This window comes from Mesoplodon densirostris, chromosome 6 (genome assembly GCF_025265405.1).
Source record: "Mesoplodon densirostris isolate mMesDen1 chromosome 6, mMesDen1 primary haplotype, whole genome shotgun sequence".
Classification (NCBI taxonomy): Eukaryota; Metazoa; Chordata; class Mammalia; order Artiodactyla; family Ziphiidae; genus Mesoplodon; species Mesoplodon densirostris.
In genome coordinates, this window is record NC_082666.1 from 2439754 (window position 1) to 2460185 (window position 20432).

At 57.7% G+C, this 20432-nt stretch overlaps 1 protein-coding gene across 1 annotated transcript in view; it reads right to left on the minus strand.

Moving 5' to 3' along the window:
• SARDH (sarcosine dehydrogenase) overlaps positions 1-20432 on the minus strand; it is a 61296-nt gene that overhangs the window by 24088 nt on the left and 16776 nt on the right. Inside the window, exons 8-14 of the mRNA XM_060101530.1 lie at positions 19454-19540; positions 19043-19133; positions 14822-14963; positions 12280-12363; positions 10001-10114; positions 4613-4751; positions 3008-3121 (exon numbers count right to left, since the gene is read on the minus strand). Coding sequence (XP_059957513.1) covers positions 3008-3121; positions 4613-4751; positions 10001-10114; positions 12280-12363; positions 14822-14963; positions 19043-19133; positions 19454-19540 — 771 coding nt within the window. The remainder of the gene's footprint in view (positions 1-3007; positions 3122-4612; positions 4752-10000; positions 10115-12279; positions 12364-14821; positions 14964-19042; positions 19134-19453; positions 19541-20432) is intronic.

The window sequence follows — 20432 nt, forward strand, 5'->3', positions numbered from 1 at the left end:
CGCCCTTCCGCACACTGGCCCCCGCTCCCCGAGGCTTCCACAGCAGTGGAACAGCATGTCGTGATCATAGCTGCGGGCACCTACTATAATTGAAAAAGAGACACGCCCCACTTTGCTTCTCCGGCAGGGGAGCGTGAAGCTCGTAGCAGAGCCCGGACGGGGACAGGGGACGGGGTGGGGGGGCCTGGGGCCTCGGCTCCCTCCCCAGAAGCACTCGCTGGCTGGGCTCTGATGGAAGGCCCTGGAGCTGGGACCGGCCAGGCCACCACACCTGGAGGTGTGAAGCGGGGAACCCTTCGCCCCCTCCAAGCCGGGGTTCCACCAGCAGCAGCCGGGGGAAGAGCAGAAGAACCCCTGGCTTTGCCATCAGCCCCCCAAGTGGAGACCCCAGCCAGAGCCCTGGTCGTCCTCCTGCCCCATCCAGGTGACCTCTGGAACGTCCCTGACCTCGTCCCCCCACGTTCTGTGTGCCCGTCTGCGCCCTCAGTCCTGGCTGTCCATCCAGACCCAACTCAAAGGCCAGACAAACGAGCTGATCCCCAAAGGATCCCCTGCTACCTGGGCTGGGGGCTCTCGGGATGCTGGATTGAGAACACCTCTGAGGATCGAGTCTCTGGCAGCATCCTCTTCCCCAGCGCCCGGAGCACGCTACAGCCCTGCCGAGGCCCCTCCCTGGGGGACAAGAGCGTTAACTGAAGCCACCTGGTTCCAGACAGACGGCAGCTGCTGGGCCTGGCCTCCTCTGGGCAGCTGTCTCTCATGAAAAACATCCCGAAGTGCCAGGTCCTGAGGCCAGCAGTCAGCCCAGGTCCAGGTCCAGCCCACAAGGCGGACATGGCAGGGAGGGCGGTCAGAGGGCAGGCTCCAGGGCTCTGGCTCGGGCCGGGAGCTGTGGACTTTATTTTGTACTTTTCAGAATTGTCCAAATGTTTCCTACAGGTATGTACTCCTTTTGTGATATAAAATACTGTTGAAAATCACATTTAAGGTGGACAGCTGCCTTATACACAACCTTGATCATATGTGAAACGCACACCCTCTTGTCTTAATGGTGATCTGACCTAACAGGTATAAACATGCGTGCTGAATGGACATGCATGTTCATAGCAGGAACAGTACCGCTTTTTTAAGGCTGAAAATACAAAGTCCGTATGATGGTTTTCTGTGCTTAGCGGTGAAGCCGGGACCTTTAGCATGCTCCACAGACCACTGTGACTTCCTTGTCATCTGCGCACGCCCTGGCAGGTCAAGAACCCACCAAATGCAAACCTCCCCACCAGGCGGCCGTTTAACTTGAGGCAGACGCCCCCAGAGTCCAGGAGAAACATCTCTGGGGTCCATTAGCACCTCCCCTTCCCCTCCTCTCAGAGCCTGCTCTTCCCGCCCCGGCAGGCGAGTGCTCCTCCAGGGCCAAGAATCCACCAGAATCATCGGGAAGGGCACAAGAAGCTGCCCCTTGGGCCGTGGCTCAGCTTACAGAGCCCTGGTGACAACTCCCCCTCGTGATGGGGACTAGTTTCCAGGTGGGGAAACAAGCTCAGGGAGGCTGCTCCCCAGCCCTCCTGGCACCTCCAGACTCTCGCTCTCAACTCCCTGCAGCAGCTCAAGGAGGTGGGTCATTTGTCTCCACTTCACAGATGGGGAAACTGAGGCTCAGAGAGCTGGGCCCCGAGCCAGGCAGTGGCAGAGCCAGGATTTCAGGGACCTGCACACTCACTGGGGTCCTTCTGTTCTGTCTCCCCAGCTAGACTTGCTGTCTAAGGATGGTAGCTTTGGCTGGACCGGGCCTCCCCTCTCCTGGGGGGTGAAGGCCAAACAAAGTTCCCAGCGGCCCTTGTCAAAACGCCCCTCTCCGCCCAGCTCCTCACAGGCACCTCCTGCGTTCTCTCCTCCACACCTTTCTAGCAGGTGGCTCCTACCCATCCTTCGAGGCTCAGGCCAGACATCACCTCCTCCAGGAAACCTTCCTCATCCTGGCTCACCTGCTTCCCATGGCCTCCCATAATCCTCGCTCTTTCCCACCCCCTCGCAATCCCACCCAGGGTTCTATCAGGCTTTTCCTGAACCTCCCTCTCCCAGTGCCCAGGCCGGACCTCGCCCCCCTCCCCCGTGACTGAGTCCCACGCAACTGAATGACCAGCAGCACTGAGCCAGGCCCGGAGCTGGGGCCACCAGGTTTCCTGAACGGGCTGACAGTGACCCTTCCCCTGACGGTACAGTGCAGCCGCATGGAGAGCACCACACTTGAATCCTTTCTCCCCTGCAAATCCAGTGTCCCAGAGGTGGCGAGGGGGCCCCTTCTTGGAGAAAGGGGATGCTTCCCACACTCTGTGAAGCTTAGCCATTGCTATCCTTCCCTGACAGAGACAGGCTGCAGCACTAGAGATTCGACTGCTCCCATGTGAACCAAGGGGTGGGTCGGGGAGTTGAACTGATGGGGGCAGATCTGGCTCAGCATAGTCAGACCTGTGCAAACAAGGAATACGAGTAATGAGCTCCCCGTCACAAGAGGCATGCAAGCAGAAGCAGAGGGCCTGCAGAGGGCAGTGTGGGTGTCAGCTTGGGCACAGAGCTGGATATTTTCTAAGGACCTGCCCCAGTCTGAGACTGAGAGTTACATGGGAACCGAGAAAGCCAATTCAGCATAGATGCTGGTGTCAGAAAGGAGCTACCTTCTCCACAAGGGAGGCATGGCCTTATCCTCAGCTCACTCTCTTCCGGGCAGGTGAGCTGAGCATGCGCACGCTGTGGCCACTCCGAAACCCCGCGGGATGGGCAGGTTCAAAGGCATAATCACTGAGCACTGGAAGCCCAGAACCGCTGCCTGAACAAAGGCTGCATTCAGCCTGAAGCGAGACCTCTGATCTCCCAGGCCCTGACCGCGGCGGGCACATGTGTGATTCCAGAGCAGCCTCGGCAGCCCTTCCCAGTGCATCCTGCGTCGGCAGCCACCTCACCGAGCGGGGCTGCGTTCAGGGCACTGCTGGATCCTCGAGGCATCTCTTACCTTCAAAGGCAGGGGCCAGTGGGGAGGTCTGGGGACTGGGAGCAAGGCGGCTGACGGTCAGGTCGCTCTCGGTGCCCCCGCGGTGGTTCAGCATGCAGGTGTACACCGTGGAGCCTGCGGACAGGACGAAGACCCCAGAATGTGGGAGCCACTTAGCAGGGCGGCCCCTCAGCTCAGGGTAACCCTTGGCCGGATGCCCTAGGGGGGCAACCTTGAAAGGCCCCTCATCTCGGTGATGCCACCACGACTGAATGACCCAGAGAGGGATGGGCAGGTCACCCAGCACTGCCATGCCCAGAGGAGGAAGGGTCAGGAGGGAGGCTTCTTTCTTCTAGAAATGCCTCGAATCCATCCCTCCCACCCACCCCACCCCCATGCTGGGAGGTCTTTAAGGGCAGGATTTATATCTCATTCATTGGGTGCTCCTAGCACCATGCCTGGCATAGCAGAAGCTCCTTGAATGTCTGATGAATAAATGAATATGCAAAAGGAAGTTGATGGATGGATGGATGAGAGAATGTGGAGGTGGGGAGAGGGTGGGGGGAAAGGATGGATGGAAGGAGGGGATGGGTGGGTGGGTAGAAGCGTGTTGGCACGATGAATGAGACGCGGGGAATTAAGGGGAGGTGAGTATCAGGTACATGTGAGGGGGTGGGCAGGTGGGCTGGCTGGATAAATGGTGGAATGGGTTGAACTGTGTCCCCCAGAATGGTACATTGAAGTCCTAACCCCCCAATCCCTGTAAATGGACCTTATTTGGAAATAGGGTCTTTGCAGATGGGATCATGCTAGGATGATCAGAGGTCATCAGAGTGGGCCCTAATCCAACATGACTGGTGCCCTTAAAAGAAGAAGAAAACGCAGGGAGAAGGCCGCCGTGTGACTCAGAGGCAGAGATTGGAGCAACGTGGTTGAAAGCCATGGATGGTGGCCACGGCCAGAAGCCAGGAGGGGCAAGGGGGGGATTCTACGTTCTTGGGATCACGGCCCTGAGTTTGAACTTCCAGCCCCAGACTTGTAAGACAGCACACTTAGGTTGTTTAAAGCCACTCAGTTTGTGGTACTTTGTTACAGCAGCTCTAGGAAACTAATACCAATGGGGCTGGGTGAGTTTGGGGTTGGGTGGATGGGTGGGCAAGATGGTAGAGGACTGCGTGATAAAAAAGGAGAGGAATATCCCAAATATTGCATGGGACATACTTACACTAAGAAATTATTCATTCTTTATTTAGAATTCAAATGTAACTGAACACCCTGTGTTTTTGTTTAATTCTAGAAACCCTGTTTGGGGAGAGCATTCCTAGTGGGGAAGTGGACAGGTTCCCCAGCCCCAGGAGACTGTTCTGAGGACTTGCTGCCTAGACTCCTGTCTGGAACAAAGTAAAAGCGGGGGTGGGGGCGGGGGCGGGGAGGAAGGTGGAGGGGGCCTGGGGCCGGGGCTCGGCCAGGAGGGCAGAGGGGTCTGGACACGGGGACCCAGGGCCAGGCCCAGGGGCGGAGCCATGAGCCAGATGAGCCCAGAGAGGACAGGGTCAGCTTGCTGTCTCATCTCAGTGCCCGGGGCTGAACTGAAGTGGGAAAGCGTGGCCCACCTGGATTCCATACCTGGGGGCCGGCTGACATCGGCCGAGAAGAGCCAGTCGGCGGCCTTCCTCGCGTCCAAGCCCACCAGGTAGAACTTCCCGAAGTAGGACATGTCAAACACAGCAGCGGCCCCTCTGCAGGCCAGACACTCCTTCTTGATCTGAAAAGTTCCAGAGGTGGGGTGCTGTGTGGGCTCTGGGACCTGCCTCTTCCCCAAGACCCTGGGGCATTGGGCCCTTGGCTGCCCTCCTGCTCCGAGAGCCCCTCCTGCCTTCCTCCCCTCCAGCTAGGAACACACGGTGACCATGCTTTTCAAGCACAGGGGACACTCTCCAGGGTAGACCAGAAGCCATAAAACAAGACAATAAATTCAAACGGGTTAAAATCATACAAAATATGTTCTTTGACCACAGTGGAATCAAATTAGAAATCAGTAGTGGAAGAAAAATTGGGAAATTCACAGATAAGTGAAATTAGACAACACAGTCCTAGATAACCAATGGATCAAAGAAAAAGGGAATTAGAAAACACTTGGAGATGAATGAACATGAAAACACAACATATGCAGACTGATGGGATGAAGCTAGTGCTGTGCTCATGGAAGTTCTACACATGCAAATGCCCTCCAATCAGTAACCTAACTTCTCCACTTTGAGAAACTAGGAAAGGAGAGCAAATTAAACCCAAAGCAGGCAGAAGGCAAGGCAGGCAGAAGGAAAGACATACTAAAGATTAGAAAGGAAATAAATGAAATCTTGAAAAATAGAGAAGATTAGCAAAATTGAAAATTGTTTCTTTGAAAAGATCAACAAAATTGGCAAATCACTAACTAGACTGACCAAGAAAAAACAGAGAAGACTCAAAGTACTGAAATCAGGATTGAAAGAGGGGTATCACTAACCAATTTATAGCAAATAATTATAAGGAATACTATGAGCAGCTGTCCACCAACAAATTAGACATGAAATGGAAATTCCTAGAAAGACACAAATTACTGAAGCCAACTGAAGGGGAAATAGTCTGAATCCATCTATAATAAAAAAAGAGACTTAATTAGTCATTTAAAACTCCCCACAAAGAAAAGCCCAGGTCCAGATGGCTTCACTAGTCTATGTTACCAAACATTCAAAAAAGAATTAATACCAGTTCTTCACAAACTCTTCCCAAAAGGCCAGCATTACCCCTGATGCCAAAACCAAAGACCTCATAAGAAAACTACAGACCAATATCCTTCATGAATACAGATACAAAAACCTCAACAAAATACTAGCGAGCTAAATCCAACAACATATAAAAAGGATTACACACCACGATCAAGTGAGATTATCCCAGGAACGGGAGGCTGGTTTACCACCCCAAAATCAATCGACGTAATGTACCATATTAACGGGATAAAGAACAAAAACCAAATAATCATCGCAATAGATGCAGAAAAAGTATTTGACAAAATCCAACACTTGTTCATGATAAAAACTCCAAGTAAACTAGGGCTAAAAGGGAAATTCCTCAACTTGATAAAGGGCATGAACAAAATCCCACAGCTGACATACTTAATGGTGAGAGACTAAATGTCCCACGCTAAGATCAGGAACAAGACAGGGCTGTCCACCCTGCTACTTCTACTCAACACTGTACTGAAGGTCCAGGCCAGAGCAATTAGGCAAGAAAAAATAAAAGGCATCCAGACTGGAAAAGGGGAAGTAAAACTATCTCTATTTGCAGATGACGTGATCTTACATACAGAAAATCCTAAGGAACCCACTGAAAAACTATTACAACTAATAAAATAGTTCAAGAAGTTTGCAGGATATAGGGTCAATATACAACAAACAAAAAATTTTTGTATTTCTATATGCTAGCCATGAACAATCGATGAAATTAAGAAAATAATTCTATTTACATCATCAAAAAGAATTTTTAAATGCTTACACATAAATTTAACAAAAGAAGTGCAAACTTGTACTTAAAAACTAGAAAATATCTTTGAAAGAAATTAAAGACCTAAATAAATGGAAAGACCTCGCATGTTTACGAAATGAAGACTCACTATTGCTAAGATGACTGTACCCCCCAAATCGATCTACCGATTAGACAGAGTCTACCAAAATCTTGGCTGGCTTCTTGGCAGAAGTTGACAAACTGATTCTAAAATTCATACAGAAATGCACGGCACCCAGACTATTCAAAACAATCTTGAAAAAGAAGAACAAAGCTAGAGGATTCACACTTCCTGATTTCAAAACTTACTACAAAGCTAATGTACTCAAGACAGCATGGTATAGCATAAGGACAGAAATACAGATCAATGGAACAGAACTGAGAGTCCAGAAATGAACCCTGACGTTTATGGTCAGTTGATTTTTCACAAGGATGCCAAGGCAATTCGATCGGGAAAAGAATAATCTTCAACAAATGGTGCCGGAACACCTGAATAGCCGCCTGCAAAAGCACAAAGTTGGACCCCTTCCTCACGCCACACACAAAGCTTCATCGGAATGAACCACAGACCTAAGTACAAGACCTAAAACTATACCATTCTGAGAAGAAAACAGAAGAGTAACTTGTTGTGACCTGGGTTAGGAAACGCCTTCTTAAATATGACACTAAAAACGCAAGGGACAAAAGAAAAACTACATAAGCTGTACTTCATCAAAATTAAGAAATTTTGTGCTGCCAACGATATCATTAAAAAAGTGAAAAGACAACCCACAGAAGGGGAGAAAATGTTTACAAATCATAAATCTGATAAGGGACTTGTATCCAGAATGTACAGAGAATTCTTATAACTCAATAAAAAGACAAATAGCTCAATTTAAAAATGAGCAAAATATCTGGATAAACATTTCTCCAAAGAAGATGGCTAAATATGCACATGAAAAGAGGCTCAGAGCCTTTAGTCATTAGGGAAATGCAACTCAGATTTTTGAGATACCACTTCACACCCACCCGGATGGCTAGAGTCAAAAAGAGAACTGCACGTGCTCGAGGGTGGAGAAACGAGAACCTCGTCTGCCGCGAGCGGAGGTGTGAAATGGTGCAGCCACTTTGGAAAAGCCTTCGCAGATCTTCAAAACATGAAACGTGGAGCTACCACATGGCCCGGCAATCCCACTCCTAGATATTTACCCGTGAGAAATGAAAACATCTGTCTAAAAACTTGCACACACATTTTCAGAGCAGCGTTATTCATAATAGCCCAAAAGTCTAACAATGCAAATGTCCATCAACAGATGAATGGATAAATAAAAAGGGGTGTATCCATGTAATGGAATATTGTTCAGAATAAGAAGTAATGAAGTACTGACGACTTCCTAAAACATGGATGGTCCTTGAAAACATTATGCTGAGTGAAAGAAGCCAGTCACAAAAGACCACCACTGTACGAGTCCATTATGTGAAATGTCCAGATGAGGTAAAGCTACACAGACAGCAAGTAGATTAGTGGCTGCTGGAAGGTGGGGATGCGGTGAGAAAATGGGCTAATGGGTATAGGGTTTCCTTGGGGGGGAGATAAAAAGGTTCTAAAATTAGATTGCAGTGATGGTTGCAGAACCCTCTGAATATACTAAAAGCATTGTATACTTAAAGTGGTTGGGTGGTATGGTATGTGAATATATCTCAATAAAGCTGTTTTTTTTTAAAACAAAACCCCCCCAAAAAAACAAGGCAACATCTCTCATTATTTCCCTCCATACGGTACACAAACGCTTGGCTCCACTCTCAAGGTTTTCTGCTATCCAACTGTTTTTTCTGCCTGGTCTTCCCTTGCAATGTCACTCCATCGTTGCCCTAAACCCCTCACCCCATCGCTGAGCAGATGTGCCAATCCCATTGCTCTTACTGGAAAAAAAAAAAATCATAACAGCAAAGCTGCCACTTAGGGAGCATTCACGGTGTGTGGGGGGCCCACACCACCTCCTCCCCACCGTGTGGTACAGACACCACTGCCCAGGAGCAGCTGTGATTAGCAACCTCATACCCGGGTGCCCTCTGAGGCCCAGGGGCAGTACGTGGGCCACTCAAGCTTACGCAGGTGGAAACGATGAGCTGTTCATCACCTGGGTCTGTCTAGTAGTGCCCCGCCCCCGAGAAGCCACTGTGCGCATCTTTCCCGGCTCTGAGTTCAGTGATGCCCCGTGGGTGGGTGGGAGGGAGCGGACAGTGAGGGTATTTATACAGGGGAAACTGCAGGCTCCCCCCCGGGACAGCTGGTCGTTACACGGCACCCCATGGGGTCTGCGCAGCTCCTGAGCCCCAGAGGCTGCCGTTCACCCCTCTCCAGACACCACTACTCTTTATGGAGCTCCCTTCACCCATCAGCCATGTGGTACCTTCACTTACACTGCCGGGGCTGCAGATCAAACCCCAGAACAGCTTCCTGGGCTGACTCTCGTCTAGCCAGGCTGGGGAAGTTGCCAAGGCTGAGAACAAGTGCATGTTTCATGCTTTGGGACTGTCGAGGTGCCTTTGCGTGGGTGGGATGCAGCCACGAAGCCAAGCTGGCATCCCCGCCCAGCGCCCACATCCTCAAGGGCCTGAACATCCCGCAGGCCTTGGAAGCCTCGGTGCGGAGGTGCCAGACGGGCCCCCGTTTGCTCCCCGGAGAGGCAGCCCCCAGGGACTCCTGGGCTTTCAGACGCGCATCCCTCCCCTTCCATTTCAGAAGCAAACTTTGGAGGAAGGCGTGCTTCCTCGCCTTCAGGACCGGGCGCAGAACTAGTGCACAGTAAAAATGCGGGCCTGTTCAAAATGTATTGAGAGTTTCCAGGCAGCAACAGCAGAGCTTTGCTTCTAAGCAGGGGGCCCCACGTGACTGCAGGGGTCCCACGCCCAGGAAGCTTCCCAGGCCACCCATCCCTGCGGACCCCCAGGCTGAGGCCTTGGCCCCCCCTCACACAGATACTGAAGGGACTTCACTCCCTCCCCAGTCGGCCACATGCACGGGGACACAGCACATTCTGCTGGGTAACAAAACAGCTGGGCGGCTCAGAGGGGAAGCTGGCAGAGTCTTTTCTGCAGAAGCTGCCTGTGAGAACTTCCCTGTGTGATGCAGACTCAGATGGACTCACCTGAACCCCAACAGAAATGAGGAGTCGGGAACGGAAGGAGGGGCCGGGAGCCGCCAGGAGCGCCCTGAGAATCGGAGCCGCTCCAAGAGGCTCAGAGAGGTGAGGCCCCGGCCCGAGGCCACACAGCCAGACCCAGGACTGGCTCCAGCCCCGCTCCTTGAGCAGGCCTCACTGCTGGCAAAGTCTTGGTACAGACGGGGCGAGGGGAGGGCGGAGGAGAACATCACCGATTCCTCCACGAAACTGAGTCGGCCAAAAACGGGGGTGGGGATGGCCGGCAGAGTGGGCCAGCCCGCGGGGACACCCGCCTTTCCATCTCATCGGGGATGGGGCGTCCTACCACGTCGTGGTGGGGTGGGAAGTCGAAGGTGTACTCGTGGTGCAGCAGCCTGCGGTAGACGTAGTCCTCGTGCGCCCGCTGGCTGTAGGCCCCGTAGTAGTCGTAAGGGAGCACCTGGGGCAGAAGAGGGCTCATCACTGGTCCCGCCCCCTCCTCCCCCAGCTACGCACAGCGTGGCCCGGTGCCCGCGGCCTGGCCAACCCTGAGCCGGGTCCTGCGGACACAAAGGTCCACAGGGCAGAGCTGGTCCTGCCCTCTCTGAGCCCCGCTCTCGAGGGGCAACGCACTGTGGACCAGGCCGGGGTGGAGGCGGGGCTCAGGCATGCCCTCCACATTGCACAGGTGACACCACAGTCTCCATGGCGGTGGGGAGCACTGGGGCCCCGGAGGGTGGAGAAGGAATGGGGTGTGCTCGGGTAGGGAGGGACGGCGAGGGACGGGGCTGAGCGGGAAACAGAGGCGGGTTGACTGGGACCTCGGGGGCCACGCCAGGGCTTCCGACTCGACACCAAGGCGCTGGGATAAGGCCCAGGGATCAGCTTGCGGAAGGAGAGGGAGGGGGAGTCGGGGCTGGGGTGGCTGCAGCAGTGGCTCCAGATGCTGTTGCCATGGTGATCTGGGACTAGGTCCTGCTCGGGGCCAAGCCCTGCACAAAGGGCCTCGTGCTTCCGGGAAGGGAGGTCCTCTCTACAGATGAGGAAACCGAGGCGCTGAAAGACTGAAACTTGCCTCAGGTCACAGGAGAGTCCTGAGCGCCTGGCGTGAGCCCAGGTGGTGGGCCCCAGAGGCTGGCCCCTCAGCTACCACTTGCCTTGGCTTCTCCTGCACTCGGTCAGCCGCTCTCAGAGAGGCCCAGGACCCAACACCCCGCGCCTGGTCCTGTTCCTGCGGATGGAGCCCCTCCTCCTCCCCCACCCCTCCGTCCTAACTCTGCGGCCACTCCTGGAAAGGTGTGAACAAGCCCGCCAATTCCCGCCTACCAGCACGGCCAGCCCTGCCCAGTCTCTTGTCACTGGTGAGAGCCGAGTGTGAGATTCTGACTGAGTCAGGCCTCTTTGCTCTCCCAAGCACACCCCCTACGCCACCCCACTCCAGCTCAACCTCTGGCGTCCAGGGAGGGGCCTTTACAGGAATCTCTGTAGGAAGTCATCTCCCTGGCCCGCCAAGTGGCTCCCCCTGGCCCCTGAGTCCCCTGCAGGAACATCCCAGCCCACCGTAGCCTGGCCAGGGGTCAGGGACTTGGGGACGTCTCGTCACCCAGTGCCCTGGGCTCCCAGGATGGCTCCCGGGTGGGGATGGCACAGCCTGCCCATCTCGGGACCAGGGGTATGTCGCCGATTCCTGCTCTGGTCTCATCGCCTTGCCCACGGATTCTGGGGGAGAGGGGCTTCCAGGGCAGACCAGGCAGGCTGCAGTGGGCTCTGCAGAGACCTGCTCAAGGAGGGGTCTACCTAGGCCCCTCCTCTCTGCTGACCCCAGAGAAGCAGAGGCAGAAGCCATCAGGAGCCCTGGCCTCCACCCACCTCACCTGACACACCCTGGACCTTGCCTTGGCACATAGCTGCTATGGAGATGGGAGATGGGTGGCACTGGAAGGGGACTGGTGAAACATAGCAACGGGAAAAGGGTTTTAGTTTGTACAAATCTGGATCAAATACTATCCCCCCTGGTTGTATTAAAGCATCCCCTCAGCATCACATCACCTGCTCCAGAGACCGCAGGCCGAGGGTCTCACAAGCAGGACGGTTTTGACTCTTTTCTCTGAGGACCCGGGTCCCTGAGAGGCACTGGGTGGGGCTGGGCAGCCCCCAGGAGGGCACCCAGAGGCCAGGATGCCGTGAAATACCAACTTACAAGCTCACACACAGAATGCATAATTTTGTGCTAAATCCTCCTACTAGCATTCACAGCTGCAGTTGCCAAAAATATATGAACAAAATTACGAGAAGATACTCTAATTTCTCCCGTAAACCTGGGGAGTCTTGTGTGTAGCCTCCCCTCTGTGGAACACCAGCTCTCCTGGCCCCTGGCCCATGTGGGCCGTGGAAGGCCGGGCACCGTGGGTGGTGAGGGATGCCTGTGGGGACATCCCACGACCTCAGGCGGACTGGCCGGGGCTCGGCTTCTCCGAAGGCCAGGTGACTCACCCGCCCCACAGCACTAAGGACAGGGAGACACACAGCCACCTCCGCTGGGGAGGACGTGGTGGGGACGGTGGGCAGGGGCCGCGTGCAGGCCAGGCCGGGGGCATGGCTGCTGGGAGCCGGGGGGCCACTCACCGGAGCCGCGCCATGGGGACTGAACCATCCCGGCCTCTCCCAGCCGTGCCGCTCCTGGAACACGCAGCCTCGTGCGAGGAGTTCCTGGTTGTGGAGGGAGAAGAGGCTCAGGCCTGGCCGGACGCGCAGAGCAGGGCAGGGAGGGGAGAATCCGCCACCCAGTACCGCAGCGGGCGGCGGGCAAAGAGGTCCCGGCACTCGGAACCAGGACCCAAGCCCAGGCTCTGACTCCAACTCTGTGGCCCTCCCAGCACCCACACTGCCTGCCTCAAGAATCCCCCGTCTGTAGAATTACCTTCTCTTAGGGACCAAATTGCACCCCCAAATTCCTGTGCTGAAGCCCTAACCCCCAGTGTGGCTGTGTTTGGAGACGGGGCCTGTGAGGAAGGAATGAGGGTGAAAGGAGGCCCTCAGGGTGGGGTCCGAAGCCTTATTAGGAGGAGGAGCCCCCAGGGCTGTCCCTCTGCCAGGAGCAGACACGGCGGGATGGCGGCCGCCCGAAGCCAGGAACGAAGAGGGCCCTCACCAGGAACCAGTCAGTGGGCACCTTGCCCCTGACCGCCCCGCCTCCAGAACTGTGAGAGACGAATTTGAGCCCCCCAGCCTGTGGTGTCTGTTATGACAGCCAGAGCAGTCTGGGACACCCAAGGACCCAGCGATGCCACAGCTAAGTGTACACCCAGGAGAAATGACACCAGGGACTCAAACAAGCCTGTGCACACATGCGTTCACAACCACCAAGAGGTGGGGACAGCCCAGATGCCCATCAACTGATGAATGGATGACCAGTGGGGTCCATCCACACGATGGGATGTTATTCAGCCTTAAAAAGGAAGAACAGGGCTTCCCTGGTGGCGCAGTGGTTGAGAGTCCACCTGCCGATGCAGGGGACACGGGTTCGTGTCCTGGTCCGGGAAGATCCCACGTGCTGCGGAGCGGCTGGGCCCGTGAGCCATGGCCACTGAGCCTGCGCGTCCGGAGCCTGTGCTCCGCAACGGGAGAGGCCGCAGCAGTGAGAGGCCCGCGTACCACAAAAAAAAAAAAAAAAAAATTAGAGCAGACACAATAAAGTAATATGGTGGCAGATTTCTTTGAAAATAAATTTAGCCTGGGGGGAAAAAATAATCTCCGCTCTAAGGTTTGGAAGGGGCCTGTGCCTGGGGCCAACCCAGACCAGCGCCCAGGAGGAGTGGGCTTCGGAAGCTGAGTCTGGCCGGGCATTCAAGTGCCAGGACCGATGGGCACCAGAGGCCAAGACGGCCTGCGTCTCCCCGTCCCCGTGGGCCACCACCTCGAGGGGGTGGGCGCTCCTGGTCACCTGCCAACTGGTGACCCCAGATGCGTCCTCCCGGGACGTCCAAGGGGGTGGCAGCCAAGGACACAAAGCCCCTCCCCTCCAGTGAGCGTGGAGACACCTCCACCAGAGATGCATCACCCTTCCTGGGAGGGAAAATGGAGAGCAGGCCCTTCTATTTAACAAAACACACGTCAGCCGTCAATGGCTGGGAAGTGTCACCAGGAGGGTGCTGACGAGGAAGTGGAGGCGTGGGTGAATGCAGATTCCTCCCCGGGGGCAGGGCTGCTGCACCCGCCAAGCCCCCTCCGGGCAGAGCTGTGCACATGTGAGCAACGTGTCTGAGCCCATCTTCCACCCGAGAGTCATCCAGCGAGCCCTGCACTCCTTGGGAGGCTGCTGAGCTGCGGGGACGGTGCAGGCCCCGGGGACAGGCTGGGGGAACCCAAGCCCATGTGGGGCCCCAGATTCCCAGCTGGCCCTCTAGGCCAGGCTGGAGGACAGGGCAGCCCGGGATCCAAGGATGTCTCTGTCCTGGGGAGGTGGCGTGGGCACCAGCTCCCTCTGGGGCCCAGGCGCTGGAGCCCCAGACGAAGGAGGCTCCTTCTTCTGCTTAAATGCTACCTGCTCACTTCGCCCTGCCCACCTGCCTCCCACCCCAGCCATCCAGTCAACAAACATTCCCTGAGCACCTACCCAGAGTCAGGCTCTGCGCTCAGAGTGACTGGGGCCCGGCCCCCGTTGCCAGGGTCCTCGTAGACAGGTAAGTGAAGCATGCAGCCCAAGATGGGAGCAAGGAAGGGGGGATGGAGATGGACTTGGGGTTGGGGGGGTGGTAATGGGAGCACAGGGAAGGCACCTGGGTTGTCAGCGACCTGGGAGAGTGCCCAGGGGCAGGCCCCAGGAAAGGGCACCTGACGGTGGGTTTCATATAAGTAGAAGCTTGCCAGGGAGGAAAGACATCCCAAGCAGGCCTCACAAGCAGGAGGAGCACGTCTTCTTAGCACGCCACTGCCTGGCCCTGCCCTCCCGATGGGCGATTGCACACACCTGCCGGTGCACCTGGCCCTCACGACCCCCCACTGTGCTCCAAGCACATTCCCTCGGTAAGTGCCCGGGAGCGAAGGGGCCAACACCTGCCCTGCAGCTGGGGGGCGCTGCATGCACTCTGTCACCGCACATCTGGGCCTCCCCGAGAGCGCCGGCAGCCGGCACAGAGCAGGCGCTGCAGGGGTGGGGGCGTGGCACCTCGTGCAGGGGGTCTGTCCTCATGTTGCGTCCAGCCAGGGGCTCGTCATGGGGGAAGACGACCGCGTAGTTCCTGGAGTAGGACTCGTGGCTGCGCTCTCGAATCCAGCGGCCGTGGTCCGTGAGCGAGTGGTGGAAGCGCCTGTCATGGGTGGAGGGGCCTGTCACTGCCTCGGGGACCTTGTCCCCTCCACGGGGGTCCTCCCTATGGCTCAGGCATCAGGGGGGCTCCTGGCTCTCCGTTTACTCCCACCGAGGGGCCTCGGGCAGCCCGCAAATCTTGGGGAGCTCAGCCTCCTCGCCTGCAACCTCCCACAGCTGTTGGGCACAGGGAGTGGACACCGCAGGCTTAGGGCCTCAGGCTGGGGACGTGCGTGGGGTGAGCCGGGCTCCTTGCCCCCGGCCTGGGCCCTCGGCCGGACAGGCCCCGATGATCTCGTGGAAGCTAACGTGAGGGATCTTCGGAGTTCAGGGTCAGCAGATGTGATGAAGCGCCCCCTTCTCCTCGGTGCCCCTCAGTGGAGGCAAGGGGTGAAGGTGACGGCCTCTCAGGTCAGACCCCCAAGAGGCGTGGAGGAGCGGTAGAAGTCCCAGCTGTGTTGGGGGCCCCGCTCCCAGGGGTGGTGTGGTCGCGATCCCTGCACGTTTGTCCCCTGGCAGCTGGGGGGACATCAGGTGCAGCCACCCCACCCATGGTGGTGTCCAACTCCGCCCGCGGGTCCCACGCGATTTCCTGCTGAGCTGAGAGGCCCCTCCCCCAGCCTTCGCGAAGGGAGAACAGCCAGGGCCAACCAGCAGCCCTTCCGTCTGGTCCCCAGACTGGCCAGAGGTGCTGGGCTGCGTTACACGCTGCGCCCTGCAGCGCCCCCCCAGGAACAGCCCCCCAAGGCGCCCAGCTCAGTGCGGCCCCCGCCCGCCCACGCCTTCACTCCCCACCTGTTGGCACCTCACGTGTCCTCTGGGGCCCACCTCCCCCCGGCTGTGTCCCCATCAGTGCTGCTGTCCTCAGGGGCCTGGCCTGAGCCTTGTCAGGGCTAGTCGGCGTGGTGCTCTGATCTGGGCAGGGGCTGGTGCTGCAGATGTGGGAATTATCATGACAGATATTATCCGTAGTGATTGCTGTCGTGTAGGAGCCCTTTTCCAGGGCAGGCCCAGGGCTGAGGGCCACCCGCAAGAACCCCTCGTGCAGTCCTCAGAGCGGCCTCAGGTGTGGGGCTCCTGGTTTGGCTCAGTCCACGCGACAGGAACCTGCTGCACTGAGCCAGGAGCTTCCAGAAAGAAGGGGGGCCATGGAGGGGTCCCAGCAGCAGCACGTGGGGCTGCGGGAGCAGGCTGGCGAGGGGCTGAGCCGGGGCGGGAGGAGGCCAGGAGACTCACCCCCCTTGGCACCAGGGGCCCAGTGGCTCCTGGGATGGGACGTGGTCACCCACCCAGCCTCGCTGAGAGTGGGGCTCCTGGGGGGCTCTCAAGGGGGGGAGGTGGAGCCTCAGTTGTCCTCTCAGGCCCCCTGGGTGGCAGGGACCAGGGAGGGGGATGGGCCTGAGGCAGGGCTGGGTGACCCCTGCACAGACACACCCCGCCCCTCTAGACAGGCCCCCACCAGCCCCTCTGCTCACCCCTGTGCACACCTGTGGGTGTCAGGGGTGGGCGCACTCAGCTCAGCCCCAGCACACAGGGGTGAGCAGCGGAAGGACCACTCCCCGTGGCCCACAAGGACCCAGCTGCCGTTTTCCACCTGCATACAAGCGGGCAGAGGGGCCTGCAGCCGGGGTCCGGCATCCAGCCACCCTCCTGACATAACAAAGAGCGACTTCTCCTTCCCTGGTTGCCAGGACCCCAAGAACTTTCTTTAAAAACAACGGCCCGTACTCTGGGCCCCACCTATGCCAGGCCCTGGGGGAGGTGACGCATCCCTACCATGAGCCTCAAATGCACTCCACTGAGAGGGTGGATCATTGTTCCTATTTCACAGATGGGGAAACCAAGGTCAGAGAGGAGGAAGAACTGGCTAATTGGTGGGGGGCCGGGACAGCTGAGAACCTGTTTGGGTGTCCAAAGGGGGTGCCACCGCCACCATCCGTGAGGCAGCTGCTGTGGCCTGGAGGGCACCTGGTGCCAGGCCAGCCCCGGGAGCCTCACATGCAGGCCAGGGTCCAGACATGCCCTGGACCTGGCCCTGGGCCCCGATTGCCTCCTCAGGCACCTCTCTCCCCGAGCCCGTCCTCCGCGTGTAAGACAAGGAGGTGACATGGGTCGGAGTTCTGCTCCGACCTTCCGAGTGTCTAAGCAGGGGGACGAGGCTGGCGCTCCCTCGTCCGGGTTTTTTGGCGACTCCCTGACGCAGTGTGCTCATTTCCTGGCTCCGCCTCTCTTGTGGGGTCTGGGTCTCCATGCCCCGCTCAGGCCAGGGAAGCAGAACATCCCATCAGTGCTGAGAGGCCCCGGGTGCCGGTGCCACAGCTGGTCCGGTGGTGGCAGCCGTCCAGTATGTGAGTGGGGATGGGGGGGGCAGGTGCTGGGTGGACACGGATGCCCCACGTCAGTGACCACTCAGGCCTGATGCCATGAGCCAGTCATCTCCTGGGTGCATTGCCCGGGCCAGAAAGGCGGGTGGCCCAGATCACAGCCCCGACCCCTACCCACTGGGCCCCAGCACTCAGGGGCTCCCTCCCTGGGCCCTCTGCCTTCCAACCTGTGACGCAAGGCCCCAGCCAGGCCTGGGCAGAGGCAGGAGCTCTGCCTTCCACTCACAAACCCGCCCACAAGACGCTCCCTCTAATGTCACAGCTTGTGAGAAGAGGGGGCTGAGGAGCGAGGCTCAGACTCATGCCAGGGGCCTCCGCCAGCCCCGGAGGTGAGAGCCCACTCGGAGAGGCCGAGGATGCGCCCTGGTCCGTCCGATTCCAGTGCTGAGGCCTCACCCCCCGAGGGAAGCCGGACGGCAGACAGCCCTGCAGGGCTGGAGCTGGGTCCCTGCCCACTCTGGCTCGCACGCGGGGTGACTTCAGGCAAGATGCCTCTTGTGACGGCGCCTCTGTTTTGCTGTTTGTAGCAGGAGGGGCTTGGACTGGCCCATCCCTGAGGCCCCGTGCAGCTTTATCATTTCTGGAACATTCCCCTCTTGGGAGAGCACGTGGGCACAGACCCAGACAGACTCCAAGGTGGCGCCAGAGCGGACCACGCTGTGCCAGGCGCCACGGAGGGGGCGGCAGTGGTGGGGGGATCTCAGGGTATGTCTGTCTCTGTGGGGGCCAGACATCCTCCCCAGTGGATGCAAGGTTCCCAGCGTGCCAGGCAGGCACGAGGTGAGCAAAGGAGCTGGGGTGCGCTGAGCTGAACCCGCACCACCTCCAGCCCTGCCGGGCAGCTGGGATCTCCCCAGTCACAGCGGAGCGGGCCGAACACCCACAGAGGCCCCTCCAAGCCGCTGCCTTGACTGCCACCTGCAGAGCTCGGGGTGCAGAACTGCCACCTGGGGGCCAGACCCCAGCCCCACCGATTGCCACCCTCCAGACCCTGCCTGGGGGCACCTGCATCCCTGTCCCGACTCATAGAGGTCAGTGGGCAACCAGGACGCCTCCCAACTCTGACATCAGTGCCCCCTGGGCTCCGCTCAGCTTTGTTTAGTATTTCCGTGTGCAGACCTGATGCCGAGCGTTTTACCTACACAAACACGCTCACTGCTCCCAGCGACATTTACAGCATATACATCACACCCCAGGTTACAGAGAGGAAAGTGCTCGGCACAGGGTCTGACTGATTCCAGACACCCTGTGAGTGAAGGATGGATGCAGCGGACATCTCGCTCAGGGCTGCCTGTCTCCCAGATATGCACATGTCCTAACAATGACCACCAATTCAGCCCCATTTCCTGGGCAGCCTGTGCAGTCCCTCCTGCTCCCCGGGCCTCAGTCTCCCCATCTGCAAAGTGGGATGATATGATCCCACTGCTGATCCCAGAGCTGTCAGGCGGGTCAGGCAGGACACTGGGACAAGTGGTCCTGGAAACTGTAGAGGGCCGTGGATCTGCCAAACCCAGGCACCCTGCAGCACCGCCCCCCGCTGGCAGGCTTCTTCCCTTTCTTCCCTTACTGGCACCTCTTCCAAGAAGCCCTCTGGATTTCAGGGAAGGCTCCTTTCTAAATAGCCCTGGATATTTACCCCACCCCACCCCATCCTAGGGCAGCCACCTCCTGCCCATGGGTCCCAGCGGGCACTTGCCTGATGTCATAGCTGTACATGTCCTTCTCCGGGCGCCCGTGGATGATCCAATGGGCCAGCTCCTGCCCACAGCCACCTCCCAGCATCATTCCTGGCAGGAGCACAGCCGCAGGTCTGCAATCCGCCCCCAGGGCCCTGCACCTCAGTTCCGTGCCCCTCCCACCTCTATGGGCAGCATCAGCCCCTAAGCCCTGGATCTCACACCTGGGGTGCCACACACCTCCTAACGGGACCTCACCCTCTCCCGGCAGGCTTGTCCCATCTCCACCCCTGTCAGGGCTGCGGTGCTCCCAGGCCCAGCGCCCCAACCTGGTGGGGGGCGGGCTCTGAGAACTGAAGGAGAGGCCCAGTTGGCTGTCTTCACTCGCAGGGATGCCAGGGAGTCGGGGACGCACTGCTGCCCACGCTTACCTGCACTGTTGAAGCCGCAGCCCAGGAAGAACCCTCGGAGCTCGGGTGCCTCCCCCATCAGGGGCTTGTGGTCCGGTGTGAATGACTCTGAAAGGGAGGGGTAGGCCTGAAGCTCCCTCCCCGCCACATGCTCCTGGATGGTGTCTCCCAAGAGGGCAGTAATTGAGGCAGGGGTGTGTAGGTGCCTACTTCATCCAGACCCTCCCTATCAAGACCCAGCTCAATGCTGCTTCCTCCAGGAAGCCTCCCTGATTGCTCCTGCCACATTCCCCTGAGTTCCTCAGCATTTACGACCTGAACTGGGTTCTGCCTTGTGGGGGGGGGGGCGGTCCTGGTGTGTCTCGTGACTATCACCATTCTCCTGCTGGTGAGGGGCCGCTCCCTGAGCCCCCATCACTGCATGTGGCTCCCGGTCACCGTACCATCTTCCTGCTGTGTCACTGCAGGGCACTCTTGCCCACTGGACCACGAGTACCTTGAGGGCAGGGGCTGGGCTTTGCTCACTGTGTGCGGTGTCTCGAGGCCTAGCACAGGGCCCAGCAAACAGTAGGTGCTGGATAAATGTTCACTGAGTGAATGAAGGATCATAAGTTCTTTGGGAGAGGAGACCGAGTCTCTCGCTTCTGTCTGCTGCCCGCGTGCCAAGAGCAGAGGCCAAGATTGGAGGGAGAGGGACCCTCGGGCATAATGATAAAGAGCTGGACTTTGCAGCCACAGTCCTGGGTTCAAACCCTGCTTTACCCCTTCCCAGCTGTGTGACCTTGGCTCAGAGGAGCCTTGATTTCCTCATCTGTAAAATCAGGATCAGGGTATTTACTTCACAGGGCTGTGAGTTAGTCGGTCTGCAAATAGTTGCAGCCTACCTGTTTGTGCCCAGAACTCGGCCATGGGAGGTGGCTCCGAACAAGACAAGCCCCAACCCTCGGGGAGCCGACTGGGAGAGTGCAAACGGGTAAATAAAGGGAAAAGGGAAAGCCTG